Source organism: Nomascus leucogenys, chromosome 21 (assembly GCF_006542625.1).
Source record: "Nomascus leucogenys isolate Asia chromosome 21, Asia_NLE_v1, whole genome shotgun sequence".
In the NCBI taxonomy this organism is placed as follows: Eukaryota; Metazoa; Chordata; class Mammalia; order Primates; family Hylobatidae; genus Nomascus; species Nomascus leucogenys.
In genome coordinates, this window is record NC_044401.1 from 7,304,894 (window position 1) to 7,324,401 (window position 19,508).

The following is a 19,508-nucleotide window of genomic DNA, read 5'->3' on the forward strand; positions in this document are numbered from 1 at the left end:
AAGAGTCAATAGTTATGTACAAAAAGCATTTACCAAGATGCCTGGCACATTTAAAATCCTCCATAGATTGTGATTATTATTTTTATTATGTGCTAGCATGGCCTTAAGGCTCGTAATTATATAACTTAAAGAGATAAGTGATACGGCTTGGATGTTTGTCCCCTCCAAATCTCATGGTAAATGTAATCCCCAGTGTTGAAGGTGGGGCCTGGCGGGAGGTATCTGGGTACACCTCTCGTGAATGACTTAACACCATCTCCTTGGTGATGAGTGCGTTCTCCCTCAGTTCACATGAGATCTGGTTGTTTGAGTCTGGGACCTCCTCATTTTCTCACCATGTGATACACCGGCTCCCCCTTTGCCTTCTACCACAATTGTAAGCTTCCTGAAGCCCTCACCCGGAGCAGATGCTGGTGCCATGCTTCCTGCACAGCCTGTAGAACCGTGAGCCAAACAAACCTCTTTCTCTTATAAATTACCCAGCCTCTGGTATTTCTTTACAGAAACACAAGAATAGACTAATACAGACAGATAAGGGAATCTTCATAATGTATATAATTAAATATCTCCTTTTTGGATTTTACATTTATCATGGATGCTCTCAAAACAATGAATACAGATAAACATTTCTTTCTTCCAATGAGAAATCTCTAGAACATTTTTGGTACTATGAAAATTTAATATTTTGTTTAACAGACCTACTATATTTGCAGAAAGCCAAACATAGTAAATTTTTTAAATTAAAAATGTTTTATTGGCTATTGCGCCTTTAATAGATTTACTACAATAAAGGAAAGGAATATTTTTCTCAAATGCACTAATAAGAAAAAGACCCAGGAAACTGAACAATATTGGACACAGTTTTCAATGTTTTGGACATAAATAAACTCATGAATTTCATATGGATTCTGGAATATTTACCACTACTCCACTAACGATGCATTTAGCATTGAACAAAAATATGAACATTTGAACAAGTCCAATCCAACACGTTTCAAAACAATCAGATCCTTGGAAAACTGTTTTCCGTAAGTACCCCTTGCCATTCATAGAAGAGTTATGAGGATGCCCATGAATTTATTCATGGACATTCCCATACTAAGAAAAAGAAAACCATATAGATGGGTAATATAATTTGACTATTTGTCCCCACCCAAATCTCAAGTTGAAAAGTAATCCCCAGTGCTGGAGGTGGGGCCTGGTGGGAGGTGTTTGGAACACAAAGGTGGATCCCTCATGAATGGCTTGGGCCATCCCCATGGTGATAAGTGACTCCTTGCTCTGAGTCTTGTTCCTGCTTTTGTCATGTGATGTGCCTGCTCCCCCTTCACCTTCTGCCATGATTGTAAGCTTCCTGAGGCCTCCCCAGAAACCAAGCAGATGCCAGTACCATGCTTCCTGTAAAGCCTGCAGAGCTGTGAGCCAATTAAACCTCTTTTCTTTACAAATTACCCAGTCTCAGGTATTTCTTTATAGCAATACAAGAATGGCCTAATACAGTGGGCTCCCAACACATAAAACATACAGCAGCCACAAAATAATTAGAAACAATATTAAGTAATGCCCACTAAATTTTGAACAGCAAAATATAGCATAGAAGTATAAAACAAACGTATTTCTTACCCCTACAAAAAAAGGGGCATCTTTTTGGTTTTGTTATTGCTGTCTGTATAAAAACTATGGTGTGTGCATGTGGGTGTATGTGTGTTCCTTACAGAAAACTTGAAAAACATAGAGATAACTTAGAAAGAATTACCTTCCCCTACTAGCCTCAGGATCTCCTGATATCAATTCAATAACCATTTAAAAACCCACAGGCCAAACCTCTCTTTAGGCTCTCAAATATCTCTACTGTTGCCTGTCTCCCAGGATGACAATTAGGGCTATTAAGGCTATGACTCTAATCTAAAACTTTTTGTTCTTCAAATTTTAGAGCTAGACAGTATCTTAAAAGTTCATTCATTCCTATCCATTATACCTGTCCCTATTTATTCAGCAGGAAACAGCCATGGAGAAGTTAAGTGAATTGCCCAGGAGTCATATCTGAGCAGGATGGAGACTAATCCTCTAATTGTTAGGCCAGGCAGGGCTCTGTCCAAGTGAACACATTGAGAATGAATCTTCACAAGAGATAAGGCTTCAGTTATTACGTAGACTATTAATGAGCCTGGAAGGCAGACCACAATGGATCTGTACAACCAGATGAAAGCAGCTGGGCAAACTTTTGGCTCCAACAGGCAATTACATTGGCTCTAAAAAGAAGTTGCAAATAGGCCATGTGGTCAAATGAAGGAGTGTGACCTGGGACAGATGATCACAGAAGCAATGTTCAAGCTCCACATTCCAGAGACATCCAAGCCCGGTTAAGTCACAAGAGCCATTTCTGATTGGCTGCATTGCCAGGGCAGGGTGGAAGACAAAAGTATCCAAAAGAGTCTCCTGAGAGTATGAGGGTGAACTAAAGGAAACCCTCAAATCAGTCAGATTTCTTCTCAAAGCAAAAGGCATATGTCCAGAGGCCATGCGTCTCACACCATTTCCCCTCAAGCCTCAATCCAATTCACTGGTCCCTCAGAATCTCATCACTCCCACTTCAAGGTTGTGCCCTCACAGTTAAAGCTTTTGTCTTTGACTAAATGAATCTCTATCAACTAAAAGAATTAGTCCAGAAGTTTTAAAGGTCACAGTTCAATTCTCTTTGATCAATTCAAGTCATTTAAGTCTTTTGAAGAAATCTCTTCACCCTCATGTGAGCAGTTTGGTACAGATATTCTTCATTTTAGCAGACCTTATGTCCAAATATAAATAATTAAAGCTCAGATTATTTCTTCTTCACGTCTTCCCATGTTACAACAGTGGTACAGGCTCAGTGTGGAGTAAGACTTGTATTTGCAAGATCTCCAGATGCTTGCCTGTGGATGAGCTCTTTCAACTGTGCCAGTTTGTCACTTTTTAGTGCTTCCCGGATGGAATGGAAAAACCCAAAGTAGTGTTCAAAGTTGTGCATCATAAGCAGGACTCCGGCCAGCAGCTCATTGGTCACCAGCAGATGGTGGATGTATGCCCGAGTGTGATTCTTACAGCAGTAACAGGAACATCCTCTCACCAGCGGGTTAAAGTCCTCCTGGTACCTAAGAAAGAAGGCACAGCGACATTCTAGAAAGTACGGAATACAAGAAATCCACAACCTCAGCTATCTATTCTGCCGGTAAAGTTACCAGTGGTTAACAACATCACTGGCAAACGTTCAGTGCTGTGCACCTGCTTAAAATGGCAATATGGTTAAAAATTAACAAAGGGCCAGGTGTGGTGGCTCACGCCTGTAATCCCAGCATTTTCAGAGGCCAGGGCAGGTGGATCACGAGGTCAGGAGTTCAAGACCAGCCTGGCCAATATGGCGAAACCCCATCTCTACTAAAAATACAAAAATTAGCCAAGCATGGTGGCGCGTGCCTATAGTCCCAGCTACTCGGGAGGCTGAGGCAGGAGAATCGCTTGAACCCGGGAGGCAGAGGTTGTGGTGAGCCGAGATCCTGCCACTGCACTCCAGCCTGGGCAACAGAGTGAGACTCCGTCTCAAAAAAGAAAAAAAAAGTTAACAAAGAACACGAGTCAGGGAGACCCTGGAGTTTTTCTCTGACTGATGCAAACTCCGAGTCTGGGGTTACAAAGGAGCATCAGAAGAAATTCATGTGGTCGCTCACTCATGTTGAGTATTACTAATCACACTGTAAAAGCACACAATGTTAGCAAACACTTCTAAGTGTTGGACACTTAGAGAAGTGAGTGACACTTCTTTCCCACTTACCACCAGAATTATTATCAAAAGACACGGTAGACTTCTACTTACACAGCTTTTTGCAGTTTACCAAATACTTTCACATACACTGTCTCATTTAACCTTCACATTCATTCTTGGAGATAACTATTTTTATTGTCATTCTACAGAAGAAGATAACTATGGGGGTTGAGAGGGAGGGTCCTGGAGCTACCCTGCATGAATTTGATTCCTGACTTCACAACGCACTTGAGCAAGTCACTTATCTCTCTGTGACTCGTTTCTCATCCATGAACCAAAGGTAATAACAGTGCCTATCTCAGACATTTGTTACAAAGATGAAATGAATTAGTATAGTAAAAGGACTTGGACACTGCTGGGCACATACTAAGCCTAAGCACTGCATAGGTGTTAACCTTTTTTTTTTGAGACAGGGTCTTGCTCTGTCACCCAGGCTGGAGTGCAGTGCAGTGGCACAATCATAGCACGCTGCAGCCTCGGACTCCTGGGCTCAAGCAACCTCCTACCTCAGCCTCCCACCACACCCGGATAATCTGTTTTAGAGACAGGATCTTGCTATGTTGTTCAGGCTGGTCTTGAACTCCTGGGCTCAAGTGATCCTCCATCCTCAGCCTCCCAAAGTCCTAGGATTACAGATGTGAGCTACCATGCCTGGCCAGGTGTTACCTTTAATCAACTATTAAAAATAAGTGGATTGAGGTCAGGAGTTCAAGCCCTGCCTGGCCAACATGGTGAAACCCCGTCTCTACTAAAAATACAAAAATTAGCCAGGCATGGTGGTGCATGCCTGTAATTCCAGCTACTTGGGAGGCTGAGGCAGGAGAATTGCTTGAACCCAGGAGGCGGAGGTTGCAGTGAGCCGAGATCGTGCCACTGCACTCTGGCCTGGGCGACAGAGCTAGACTCTGTCTCAAAAAGAAAAAAAAAAGAAAAAAGTGAATTGACCAGACCAAAGTCACACAGTCAAGAGCAGTGCTAGAATTTGTCTATAAATCTCAAAAACTTAGAAGTCTAGTGCCAATTATAATAGTACGATTTCCAATTAAATCTATGACATAAAGGGAATTTTAGTAGTAACCATTTATATTATCCTAAAATTTTAAAAACATAAATAAATCTTTTGAGAGTCAGTGGATGACAGAAAAAAAAGGGTAAAAGAAAGACAAAAACAAATCTATCTCCTTGGCTATTTTTTAAGAAGTCAAATGCGGCAGACATCACCATTTCTGACCTACAATTAAAGGAGTCCCAACAGAATATGGGTAAGAACACGGATTTTCACATTATTTCATAAACTCTCAAGTCTGTACTATCACTAGATAGACATAAGTCACAAGCCATAGGGCCTTCCTTTACATAAGACAAAAAACCCACCCCAGCACTAAAGTGAGTGCATCAGAGTCAAAGAAAAATCACTCACTGGTTCACTGATGATTACCACTTTTGGCCAAATACAAAAATTATAAGATACGGGTTCAGTATTCCTAATATGAAAATCTAAAATGTGAAATGCTCCGAAATTCAGAACTTTTTGAGCACTAACATGATGCTCAAAGGAACTGCTCACTGGAGCATTTCAGATTTCAGATGAGGGATGTTCAGCCAGGTAAGTATAATGCAAATGTTCTCAAATACAACAACGACAACAACAACAGCAACAGCAACAACAACAACAAAGAAAAGAAATCTGAAACACTTCCGGTTCCAAGCATTTTGAAGAAGGGATATTCAATTCAATCTGTTCTTAACGTGGTCTTTATAAAGATAAATATTTTATGTAAGATTTATAGCCTGTATCTAACAAAGATGGCTTAAGCACCCTACAATTTAAAACTTTGTTGTGCTTTATCTTGAACTCCTTATTATGCTCTAAAGGAATAAAAGATGCCAAACAATGGATTTGGTCTAATCTTTCTGTCAGCTTTTCTAAAGCAATCATTACCGGGCTCTAGTCTTCTGACAAGACAAAGTCTACCAATTCATCTGAAGAAAATAAAAAGAATTTTTTTGAAACCGAATTTGAGAAGGCCTAAATAATACCCAACTATTAATATTTTATGAAATCATAAATTGAGAATTGTCCCATAAACTTTTAAAACAGACTAAAATTCAGAAGTCAGAAAGCAAAATCCAAACTTTTAAAAATTTCTTACTTTTTTTCCTTCAGATTAATTTCAAATGATGTTATTTCTTGGTTGCAACCAGTTGTTTCAATTTTCTTTATTTGATCCATACATTTTATTTCTTCTTGTGTTCCATTTTGTTGTAGTACTGAAGGACAAACCAACAAAAAGCCTTGAATGATGATCAGGTAAGAAGTGGCCATTGGAAATATTTTATTTTAGTTATTATTTCATGATCTTTGACTCTGTAATTTCACTCCTGAGAATTTATCTTAAGGAAATCACACAAGAAAAGGAAAACAGCAATATGCTCCAAGATGGTCACTGTCCTCTTATCTACAACACCAAAACAATTTAGAGATTCAATAATATCTAAGCAAATTATAGTTATAAGTATATAACATATAATCGTACCATCAAGAAATAATTTAAAAACATTGGTGGCCAGGCGTGATGGCTCATGCCTATAATCCCAAAACTTTGGGAAGCTAAGGCAGGAGGATTGCCTGAGGTCAGGAGTACACGACCAGCCTGGGCAAAATAAATAAATAAACCAACAAAAGTTAACAGTTGGTTGTGTGTGTGTGCGTGTGTGTGTGTGTTTGGTGGGGTTATCACTATCCCTTATCATAATGTACATGCAAATAAAATGGGCTTTGAACTACCTATATTCCAAATAGGTTGAAGTAGAACATGGTTTTAATGTATGTATTCTATATGGAGACTCTGGCCCTCTGGGGAACCCAGACTACACAGAATCAAATGGCAACCTGAATTGTTCCCTTCTCTGCTTTAAGAAGAAACATTCCTTGCACAGCAAAAGAAACACCAGCTACTCTACAAAAAGCCAACTGCCTGGAACAGGGACAAGTAGTTAAGGGGTATTTTGGGAACAAATGATAACAAACCTCAGTGTTGGTCCCAGGAGAAGAACAGGCGGTCTTAAGAGGGTAATTTTATCAAGGTCAAAGGAATAAGAGAAGCGACCTGAGCACTGGGCACAGAGCTATTATAATTTTGTTCCCATAAATTTGCATGCTGGTGTGGGAAACCATAATGAAGCCCTCAGCTGGCTGCAGTGGCTCGTGCCTGTAATCTCAGCACTTTGGGAGGCTAAGGCAGGAGGATCGCCTGAAGTCAGGAGTGCACGACCAGCCTGGGCAACAGAGCAAGATCCTGTCTCTGCAAAAAATTTAAAAATTAGCCAAGCATGGTGCCATGCACCTGTAGTCCCAGCTTCTTGGGAGGCTGAGGTGGGAAGATGGCTTGTGCCCATTAAAGTTAAATAAATTAAACTTTACCAAGCAATTCAAAGGTTTTCTTATAATTTTCATCATAATTCACTTTGAATGTTCTTTTTTCAGGAGTTCGAGGTTGCAGTGAGCCATAATCACACCACTGCACTCCAGCCTGGACAACAGAGTGAGACCCTATTTATGAAAAAAAAAAAAATTTTTAAGGCCTGACATTTCGGAAAACTCTTGTCATTTGGGAGAATTGCTGCCAAGTAATTTCTTTGGAATTTTCACTATGTAACTGGCAAAGGACTTTAATTTACTACACACACAGAGTTAATAATACTTTGTTTAAACATTCAAACTATTTCCTTTTTCCTAATCATGAAGAAACTTGGCTTTCTCTGGCCAAAAATGACCTTGTTCATTACAGAGAACTCAAATCAGGTTCTTTTTAGAGCTCTGCATATTCCTGGTACCGAATGACTAACAGTTACCTTGGTTCTGGTGGAAATAATTCAGTTTGTAAATGAAGATGTGAAAATTTATAGTGTTAATGGATACCTATCCACATACATTATATTCTGGTCTGTCTAAAAGGACAGTAAAATTGACCTCCTATATATTTAAGAATTTTATCAACTTGATTTATTTTGTTTCCAGGAGTAATTCCACTTAGATTAATGGTTAAGTTGCTTCATAAAAGTATAACATCTGAATGAAATTTTAGTTACCTGTGAGGAATAAAATGAACCTTTAAGGAAGTTTCTGGTCCTATTCAAATGTAAGGTTGATGTGGTTAAGGAAAAGTTCCAAGGACAGCAGGAAAAGGAAAGGAAAGGTCATTTCTGAAAGCCAGAGGGAAGACTGGGCAGGAGACACTCTCCTGAAAACCTACTTCAAGCAACTCCAGCCCAAAGTCTGTGTTCTAGCTCCTTTTCTACCTCCAGTTAAGTATTAGAATCCGAAACTGACTTTCTTAACTTCTGGATAACTAAACAATAAAAGAAAATGGCAGTCCTTCAAAGCAACATTAGCAGAGGAAAACAGCTTTCAAAGCTTGGTATATTAAAAAAAAAAAAAATGCAAGAAGTAACACTAGGACCAGAGGATCGTGAGTCTCCCTGTATTTTAATAGCATAGGGTTTGCAAAGCAAAGACAAAAACTCTTTTGTGAGAAAACAAGTTAACTTTTACCAAGCAGTTCAAAGGTTTTCTTATGATTTTCATCACAATTCACTCTGAATGTTCTTTTTTCAAGCTGTTAACAGAGGAGGTTTTGTTTTTCTTGGTTCTTTTCACTGTAAAATCACATCCTAATATTGATGAGCTACATGTATAGTATTAAGTACCTGGATTTGTGTGCCAACATGCCAGAGCACACAGATAAGAAACAGAAATGTAGTTTTGTAAAAGACTGGCTTTATATATACATATTTCTGTCTTGTGACTCAAGCCAAAAATTAATAGGAAATGGAAGAAACTTAAGGATAAGAGATAAACTTCAAAAGACTTACGTGTCTCTTCAGGATTCGGCTGGTAATCAAACCTGAAAGTCAGGGCACATCCCCGCTCTGTTACTTGATAAGGGAAAAAACTCTCAAATAAGTCTACTCCTCTTTCAATACACTCGAGCACCTCATCTGGCCGACTAACACCAGATATGAGCCTGTAAAAGTAACAATAAGAACAGGGACATGAGGACAATGCAAGGAAGGAAATCAGAAAGTCCTTTCAATGAACAAGGCACTAAAAAAATAATAATAATGAAAAACACCAATCTTGGTTAGAGTGGCAAGCAGTGGACAGCAACATGTAGCGGAAAGCTTATATGGCTTTGGAGCCAGAAAAACTGGGGCTTGAATCCTAGCTCTGTCATTTATGTATTTGCTGTGTCACTTTGGAAAGATTACTTAACTTCTCTGAGTTTTAGTTTTCTAATCTTAAAAACAAGAGCAAATAATATATACCCCCACAGAATTGTTGTGAAGATTAATGAGATATTTGAAAAAGCACAGTTTTTTTTTTTGTTTTTTGAGAGGGAGTCTCGCTCTGGTTGCCCAGGCTGGAGTGCAATGGCGCAAACTCGACTCACTGCAACCTCCACCTTCCAGGAGCAATTCTCCTGCCTCAGCCTCCCTAGCAGCTGGGATTATAGGCGCCTGCCACCACGCCCAGCCAATTTTTATATTTTTAGTAGAGATGTGGTTTCACCATGTTGGCCAGGCTGGTCCTGAACTCCTGACCTCAGGTGATCTGCCCACCTTGGTCTCCCAAACTGCTGGGATTACAGGTGTGAGCCACCACACCCAGCCCATAGTATAGTTTCTGATCCCAGAGAGAAGTTCAATAAAGGTTAGTTTCCTTTCAACTATCATCCTTTCTGAACAACCTCCCTGGTCATAAACTAAACTTTATAGCCCTTTATAGCCTATCTCCTATACACTATATAGATTTTTTAGGAGTGCGAAGCTGTGCACTTTATTTCTTGCTGAAATATTTTGCTTGTTTTAACTGTATTTTGCCTATAATAATTTTTCATAATTGGTGCAATAAAGACATTTTAATCTACTATATCCCTCATAAGTTAATTTACAAAGCAACTCTTGCTGTCAGGATTTCACCTCTGGCCATAGGATCTAAGAATCTAGTTGGTTTTCTTTATATTTTCTCCATTAATAAAAAGTCTGCACTGTGGAATAAGATGGTGTTTTCCAAGGTACAGGTTGAGCATCCTTAATCCGAAAATCTGAAATCCAAAATGCTCCAAAATCTGAAACTTTTTGAGCACCAACATGACACTGAAAGGAAATGCTCACTGGAGAATTTTGGATTTTGGACTTTCAAATTAGGGATGCCCAACCAGTATGTACTCTGCAAATATTCCAAGATCTGAAAAAATCCAAAATCTCAAGCACTTCTGGTCCCTAGCATTTTGGATAAAGGATACTCAACTTGTAATAGGTAAGGCATTCTGAGACTATTAATGGCACTCAGCCAGGTTTTGCCACTCCATGAAAACAGATGTGGAGATGCACTAAATCAGGACTGGCTGGCTGCTGCTCTTTTTTATGTTTGTTTTTCTACCTATAGCCCCTTTCTATGAACTGGCACAGAAATGCAAAAAAAAAGGCTCATGTAATATTAAATAAGCAGAACTCTTATAAATATATGCTGGTTTTCCTGACTACAGTTTCCTTCAAGTAATGTAATGTTTTAGAACTCTTATCCTATGCCTGAAGCTGGCATTTCTACACACTTACAGAAAGAAAAACAATCCAGCTTTCAAATTCAGTAACAGACATCTGTGAGCACTTAACATGAAGAAGTCCAGAAAATGTCTAGAAATACTAGTGCTGAAGTGTTATGTGCACCAGAGTGAAACAAGTACAGGAGAGGGAGCAATGAACACAAAAGAACTAGGTTAAAATTGGGGATCAAAGGCTGGCTGAGGTGATGGAAATACCTTGTTCTCGGTAGTGTTTACACAAGTGTAGACATGTGAAAATTAATCGAGCTGTATGTAAGATTCATATGCTTTCCTCTAGGTTGTACCTGGATCTTTAAAAAAGTAGTAAAATCGCTCCTGTAATCCCAGCACTTTGGGAGGCCAAGGCAGGCAGATCACCTGAGGTTGGGAGTTCGAGACCAGCCTGACCAGTGGAGAAACCCTGTCTCCACTAAAAATACAAAACTAGCAGGGCATGGTGGCGCATGCCTGTAATCCCAGCTACTCGGGAGGCTGAGACAGGAGAATCACTTGACTCCGGGAGGCGGAGGTTGCAGTGACCCAAGATCATGCCATTGAACTCCAGCCTGGGCAACAAGAGCAAAACTCCGTCTCAAAAAAAAAAAAAAAAGTAGTAAAATTACACATATTATATACTATCCAACAGCTCTAGAGGACTACAGAGCAGCACCCCACAACCAAACTTCTTAATATACATGCAGGAAAAAAGCATGAATATTCACATTAAGATAACAAACCATTAAAAAAATGTGGGTAGCCTAATACGACATCAGCTGCATTCAGAAACTCAGAATTTGTAGCTTCAAATCTTGCAGATCGTCTTTTCTTACCGGCACAAGGTGAATCCTGCAATTTATGGAAACGTAAGAACCAATCCTACTAGTGTTGTCAGTCCCCTCAATTTCAAAAATTGATACCACTCACTACCGGCCTCAAATCTAAGAGCTTCTTAAGTTCTTGTTGGTGGAGCTCATCTTCTCACTAGTCATCCCAGATCTGTCCTCAACTTTCTTTGATTTAAACCAGAGTTCCATGTGACTTTACACTTGGTCTCCAGGTACCATGTTATAATGAAGAAACGACAATATTTGTAATTGGCACAAGAATGAGGGGAAACAGTATAATACTTGCTCTCACTTAGGAGGATCAAATAACATAATTCAAATGGCAATTATCTTCTGCTCTACATTCTGAAATCAAGGCCAGGACAGCCTTGATGGAAACTCCCCTTACAGTCTGCCTCAACACCTCAGCAGAGTCAACCCAGAATGGACATAATCAAAACATTAAAGGCATGCCCATGCACAGACACTATGTAATATACAATCGGCCAGCACTCCTGCCCTGCATCCCATGAGGCCAGCCTGTGTCCTAACTGAACACTGGCCTTGGCTTGTCCTCCGGTAGCTCTGCAGTGACTGATGACAGCAAGCATAGTCTAGTCTCCAGGGTTGTTGGATTTCCTTGAAAACCATCCAGAAGGAAGCCACCCACGGGCCGCTTGGCTGTCTCTCGTGCTGACCTCAGCCTCTCTTCCATCACATCTCCACCTTCAATCACTCCAATGATCACACTCTTCTGAAGAACCTGAGGTAAGAAAGGATGATATGTTTTTAACCATTTTCAGTATGAGACCTTTGTTTAAATGAACCTTACATGGAAGTCCAATGTATAGAAGAGACCTCAGTGAAGCTGCTGTAGTTGAAGCATTAAAGGGGATGATGCTCCCTCCTCCCTAAGAACCTTTAGGGCTCTGAAGATGTATTCAACATATGCAGTCTTGTTCTGGCTTAGATTAAATTAGATCAGGTGCGGTGGCTCAGGCCTGTAATCCCAGCACTTTGGGAGGCCGAGGCAGGAGGATCACTTGAGCCCAGGATTTCAAGACCAGCCTGGGCAACATAGCGAGACCTCGTCTCGACAAAAAATAGAAAAACAAAATTAGCTGGGCACGGTGGCTTGTGCCTGTAGTCCCAGCTATTCGGGAGGCGGAGGTGGGAGGATGGCTTGAGCCCAGGAGGTGAAGGTTGCAGTAAGCTGAAACTGTGCCACTGCATTCCATCCAGGATAACAGAGTGAGACCTTGCTTCAAGAAAAATAAATAAATAAATAAAATGTACACTAAACAGGTACAAGAGGAAAAGGACAAAAGAAGAGTTTTAATTTGTGTAATGACTATCCAGGCCTGCTTTAGACTACCTCCAAGTCTCGTAGCTAGAGATAACTTTAGGAACTTAGAAACTGTTGAGACAACTGACTATCTACTCACAAACCAATAAAATAAAGACCACTACTACACACCATCCTATTTAAAAACAAATTCAGTGGACCTAATAGCTAAACATAAAAAATATGGTTACACAAGTTTTAGAAGAATATATTGAGTATTTTTACAATCTTGGGGTAAGGAATGCCTTCCTAAACAAGCTAAAGCTTACAGGAAAAGGTTGACAAGTTTGAGTACAAAAACTTGCCAGGCATGGTGGCTCATGTCTGTAATCCCTTGGCCATGGAGGCTGAGGCAGGTGGATCACTTGAGGTCAGGAGTTCAAGACCAGCCTGGCCAACATTGTGAAACCCCATCTCTACTAAAAATACAAAAATCAGCCACGTGTGGTGGCATGCGCCTGAGTCCCAGCTACTCGGGAGGCTGAGGTGGGAGAATCGCTTGCACCCAGGAGGAGGAGGCTGCGCTGAGCTGAGATTACGCCACTGCACTCCAGCCTGGATGACAGGGCAAGGGTCTGCCTCAAAAAAAAAAAAAAAATCAGTAAAACTTCTCTATACCATTAACAAAGGCAAAGGAGAACTTACTCTTTGGAGGAATATTTAAATATCTACAGCATAAAATGAGCTCCAACAAATACTCTAAAGAAATGAATGACAACCTCATAGAAATCTAGGTACAATATGCAAATATGAAATTCAAAAAAATAAATGTGAATGCCCTATACACATATGAAGAACTACTAAACCTCATTAGTAAGGTAATGCAAAATTGGAAACAACGAGATACCATTTTCATCCATATAATAACAAAAAGGTTAAAACATAGATAACATAGTAGAGGTGAAACTGTAAGGGAAATGGTACTTACATACCCTGATAAACACAGAGTAAAAATCAGTTCAACCTCTTAGGAAGAAAAGTGGACAGCACTTATCGAAATGTCCATGCTTTTATCTATGGATCCTAAAATTCCACTTCTAACAGTCTCTCCTATACTCATTCACATGTGCCAAGGTTTATTTACAAAGATGTTTAGAATAATGAAAAACTGGAAACAACCTAAATGTTTATCCATAAAGGCTTACGTAAATCATAATATATACACAGTATGCCTTCCTATGCAGCTGTTTAAAAAGAATGCAGTAGATATAGCAATATATGCATTTATAGAGAGTTTCAGGATATTGTTAAATGAAAAACAAGCAAATTGCTGAATCTATGATCATACTCATGTAATAGAGCCATGTATATCTATGTACTAATTATGTGTATGTAATTGCAAAAAATAAGTTTTGCAAGAAAATATACAAATCAACAATGGCTCTCCAGTAGAAGAAAGGGATGGAGAGGAGGCCTGGAACACTGTGAAGAGAGAATTTCACTCCTTAGTTTAAGCAGGAGGGACATAATCAGACTATTCCTCTAGAAAGAACACTTTGGCTGCCGTGTGAAGAATAAATTAAGGGTGAGTACGATTAAAGAACGGAATAGCAGACAACTCTAATGATCCAGGTGAAAGAGGAGATGACCTGGACTAAGGCAGCGGCAGTGTGGATGAAGAGGAAAGATAAAACTTGAAACCTCATCAGGAAGTAGGATCAACATAACTTGAGCAATTAGTTGTCCAAGGAGAGGATAAAGGCAAAGTCTCAAATGACTCCTGGCTCCCGTTTTACAAGTCCAGGGAGATGGTGATAAGAGCAAAAGGCAGGGACTCCTAGAAAAACAGTGGATGAAGCAAGATGATTACTCTGTTCTGTGTGTTCTGAATTTGAGGAATCAGCAGGACATCCAAATGGCAATCTTAATTCAGCCACTGAATCTAAATGAACCTAAAGATAAGGCTATGTGTGATATAAACATGAATGCCCAGGCTAGAATGGCAGACACTTGGCATGATGCTACCACCCTCTACTCCTGATTCCACAACAGATGTGACCAACAGATGACTCTCTTCTTGCTGCACCCGACCACCTCGGATGAAACCATTCGCCATCCTTAACTCAGGTAATATATGGAGAAGAAAAGAATGCCAAAAACCGAATGTTGGAGAGCTTCAATATTGAAGGGCATTCAGAATAAGAGGAGCCAGTCAATAAGACAGGGAGGGAATCACGGGAAAAGATGTATGCAGATACACAAAGCAGAGAGTTACATAGGCCTGCCTGCTTATATGACTAGCATGACTATTCGGGAAACTCCCTTTCCTGGGTGTAAGAAGCACGATCATATAATTTATTATCTAAAATGGAAGAATGGGGGGGCACTATTAATAAGCATGTCAAGATAATAATAAAGGGTATGGAGAGGGACTACGCATTTGACCAATAAATATGCAGAAGTAAGGCCGGGAGCGGTGACTCACATCTATAATCCCAGCATTCTGGGAGGCTGAGGCAGGCGAATCACAAGGTCAAGGGTTCAAGACTAGCCTGGCCAATACAGTGAAACCCCATCTCTACCAAAAATACAGAAATTAGCCGGGTGTGGTGGCACGCACCTGTAGTCTTAGCTACTGAGGAAGTTGACGCAGGAGAATAGCTTGAACCTGGGAGGCAGAGGTTGCAGTGAGCTGAGATCACACCACTGCACTCCAGCCTGGGCGACAAGAACAAAACTCCATCTCAAAAAAACAAACAAAACAAAACAAAAAAAACCCCACAAATATGCAGAAGTAATACGAAATGATGAGGCTGACTGCAACAACACAGATGAAGGACTTGAGGCTCATCTGACCTTTCTAATAATCATCTTTGTCACACTCCCTGTCCTGCTTTCTACTTACCCAAACATTACTAGTCCTACAAGGATAATGACTGGCTCAAAACAATTACTAGCAAGCCACCCACACTAACTGCCCAGACCCACAGCAATGTCCCCACACCAAACTCCTGTTACATATACTGTGAATTCTATTCAGAATAACTACGTTTCCTCTAATTATTTCATTTATATTAACTTTATTAGCCAAATTATATTTTTGGTGCTAAATTCAATACAATGATGTTCCTCAAACTCAATGTGCTTGCCATAGTGGGATGTGATCATCACTCAGGATTACTCCACATACTTGATCTCAGATATTAAACTTCTCTCCTCTGATCACTATCTTCTGTTCCCTCATCTCTACTGTTCCCTGAATCCTTTTCCAACTTTATTAACTCTGCTGTCAGTATCCCTGATTTACCACTATAGCTTCATCTTCCTCACCTTATCATAACCATTCACCATCAGCAAACATTTACTGAGGGCTTACTATGTGTCGGATGAAACCCATTCGCCATCCCTAACCCAGGTAATATATGGAGAAGAAAAAGAAAGCCAAAAACTGAATCTTGGAGAGCTTCAATATTGAAGGGCATTCAGAATAAGAGGAACCAGTGAATAAGACAGGGAAGGCATTCTGCTGCATGATGAAGATACCCAACTTATACACAGAAATTGAACTTAAAGAGGCCACAGCTTAATAAAGACAAACGCATAAAGAAATAATTGAAATACAATGTGATTGGGGCTAAAATATAGCTACATACTAATTAAAGGGGTAGCAAAGGATGAACTGAATTCCCTGGAAAGATCAGGAACCAGTTCTACAGAATGACACATGGCACGTTGGGAGGCCAAGGTGGGTGGATCACCTGAGATCAGTTCAAGACCAGTCTGACCAACATGGTGAAACCTCATCTCAGCTAAAAATACAAAAATTAGCCAGGCACGGTGGTGCATGCCTGTAATCCCAGCTACTTGGGAGGCTGAGGCAGGAGAATCGCTTGAACCTGGAGTTGAAGGCTGCAATGAGCCAAGACTGCCCCACTGCACTCTAGCCTGATAGCCTGAGCAATAGAGTGACTGTCTCAAAAGAAAAAAAAAAAAAGAATGATAGATGGAATGAAATGAGCCTGATGTGGAAATAAAAGAGGGAATATAGCTAGAGATAAGAAAAGCAGAAACAAGAAACAGTCCAGAAGGAAATCCGTGTACAGAATGAAACAAGCTAATGCCTCAAGGAATTCCAAGCAACTCAGAAAGGCCAGAGTGCAAGTCACAGGAGAAAGTAGCCCATAGTGAGCTGGAGGAGTAGGCAGAGGCCACATCACAGCAGGCTGTCCATGCCATGTAAGAGTTGAAGTGGAGAGTCATTAAATTCTTTTAGGGAAGTGGGCAAGGAGCTCATGTTTGTGCTTTACAAAGATCTTTTGGATAACAGGGCTGAAAGATGGATTGGATAAAAATGAGAATGGAGGCAGAGAGAAGAATTCAAAGGTAATTACATACGTAAGAGATGATGCAGTTATGGCTTAAGGTGGCAATAAGGAGGGGGAGATTCTAGACATATTTAGGCAAATGGAATCAAGGAAGAGTGAACAGTTGGACACTAAATGTGAATGAAAAAAAGGAGTCTTGAAAAGCTCAAATTTCTTGGCCAGGCACAGTGGCTCAAGCCTGTAATCCCAGCACTTTGGGAGGCTGAGGTGGGCAGATCACCTAAGGTCAAAAGTTCGAGACCAGCCTGGCCAACATGGTGAAACCCCGTCTCTACTAAAAATACAAAAATTAGCCAGGTGTGATGGTGCATGCCTGTAATACCAGCTATACAGGAGGCTGAGGCTGGAGAATCCCTTGAACCTGGGAGGCAGAGGTTGCAGCGAGCTGAGATCGCACCACTGCACTCCAGCCTGGGCAAGAGTGAGACTCAAAAAAGAAAAAGAAAAGCTCAAATTTCTGGGCTGATGAGCTTGCTGGATACCATAAATGGAGATAAAGTATTGAGGAAGAGCAAAAGGAAGAACAGGTTTGTGGAGATAAAATGATGAATCCGGTCACTTCTGAGTTTGAGGGCTATTCTAGCGACATAACCTACCTATAGCCCAGTAATTATGTAATTCTGAAGCTAAGTAGAATGATCTTGATAGTATATACAATTTTAGAATTATTCAGCAATTAAAACTAAGGGAAGGCTGCCCAGGAACAACATATAGAATGGGATGAAAAGAGAAACCTAAGATAGAAACCTAGAGAACAATAATACTTAGGGTTCAAAAAGAAAATAAAAATAGAGAGTAAAATAGACAAAGAAGTGAAGAGCACAGCAGTAGGAGGAAGAACAGAAAAGGTGGTGTCACAGAATGTAAGGGAGGCAAGAGTGTCAAGAGAAAGGAGTGGTTAGTGGTACAGCCTTACCTCTGACTCTTCCTGCAGCCGCAGACAGTTATCCAAGAAAAGAAGTGATCGGTCAACAGACTTTCTGACCCTTTTTATGGAAGTTGCTTCCTTACAAGATACTTCTCCATCGGAGAGGCACTGGAACCAGTCTGGCTGAAGGGCCTGCTGAATTGCCATGAACTTGGAAACAGTCATTTCCACTCGTCCAGCAACACTCCACACAGACACAGACTGCCATGGAGCAAAATGATGAGGAATTAGCAAGAGTAAAATGCAAATAAAAATAAAATAATTAAAATGATAAAGCAATAATTCTTCTTTACAACTGCAGGGATGGTGACAATTCAATATCCAGACATGGTGGGTAATAGGATCTTATAGCTTAGAGAATCCTTCAATGGTCATATAAGACAACTTTTGAGCTACCCCCCAAGAATTCTGTTACACTTTTCTAACATCTTCTGTTCTGCCCTATCCCACCTACCCCACCCCTACCTAACCCTTGCTGTTCCTGAATATACCACAGACTTTGATCCCACTGTTCCTTTTGACTGAGAGTCCCATATTTCTTTTTTTTTTAACTTTTTTTATTGATACATATTTGTATAATTTTATGGGGTACGTGTGAGACATCTTACATATAGAGCAAGTGTAATAATCATGTCAGAGTATTTGAGTATCCATCACCTCAAGTATTTATTATTTCTAGGTGTTGGAACTTCTACTTCTTTGCCTGACAAAATACTATGTGTCCATTGAGACACTGAGTTCACATATTAATCTGACTTCCAAACTTCCTGGACATAATCGATCACTCACTCCTCTACGCTTTTACATCAATTTGTATTTATTTCTTTATAGAAATGATAGCACTTATTACACCATTCCTTTTTTGTCTGACTAGAGTATCCCAATTCATGTTTGTATCCCAAAAGCACAGTCTAGGGCCCTATACATTTTTAATATTTAGTGTTTACTAGACTGAGTTAGACATAGAATTAAAGACTTAAATCTCCTAGTTCACGAGAATATACATTAGTAATATTCTATCTTTGAGCTAAAAGCAAAACTACCATTCAACCCAGCAATCCCATTACTGGGCATATACCCAGAGCAATATAAATCATTCCACCATAAGGACACATGCACACAAATGTACACTGCAGCACTATTCACAATAGCAAAGACATGCAATCAACCTAAATGTCCATCAACGATAGATTGGATAAAGAAAATGTGGTACATATATACCATGAGATATTATGCAGCCATAAAGAAAGAATGAGGTCATGTCTTTTGCACGAACACAGATGGAACTGGAGGCCATTGTCCCTAGCAAACTAATGCAGGAACAGAAAATCAAATACCACATGTTCTCACTTATAAATGGGAGCTAAATGATGAGAACACCTGGATACAAAGAAGGGAACAACAGACACTGGGGTCTACTTGGGGGTGGAGGGTGAAAGGAGGGAGAAGGAGAAATAGGCTGGATACTAGGCTTAATACCTCAGTGATGAAATAATCTGTACAACAAACCCCCATGACACAAATTTACCTATGTAACAATGTTTACATGTACCCCCAAAACAAAAACAAAAGCTAAAAAAAAGGAAAAAAAATTCTATCTTTGGTTACCCTACAGCATCCCTCTTCTTAGATCAACAAGGACGCAGATGGCAGGCCAACATATAGTCGTTTAATTTTGT

General features: G+C 40.1%; 1 protein-coding gene across 3 annotated transcripts in view; it reads right to left on the reverse strand.

The window, feature by feature from the left end:
* Nucleotides 1-737: 737 nt before the first annotated feature.
* Nucleotides 738-19,508, reverse strand: part of QTRT2 (queuine tRNA-ribosyltransferase accessory subunit 2) — a 31,222-nt gene continuing 12,451 nt past the window's right edge. For all 3 annotated transcript variants that reach the window (XM_030801564.1, XM_030801565.1, XM_003261898.4), the window contains 5 exons: nt 17,818-18,030; nt 11,795-11,994; nt 8,675-8,826; nt 5,953-6,070; nt 738-3,131 (listed from right to left, as the gene is read on the reverse strand). In XM_030801564.1, the coding sequence (XP_030657424.1) occupies nt 2,867-3,131; nt 5,953-6,070; nt 8,675-8,826; nt 11,795-11,994; nt 17,818-18,030 (948 nt within the window). In that variant the 3' untranslated portion in view covers nt 738-2,866. The remainder of the gene's footprint in view (nt 3,132-5,952; nt 6,071-8,674; nt 8,827-11,794; nt 11,995-17,817; nt 18,031-19,508) is intronic.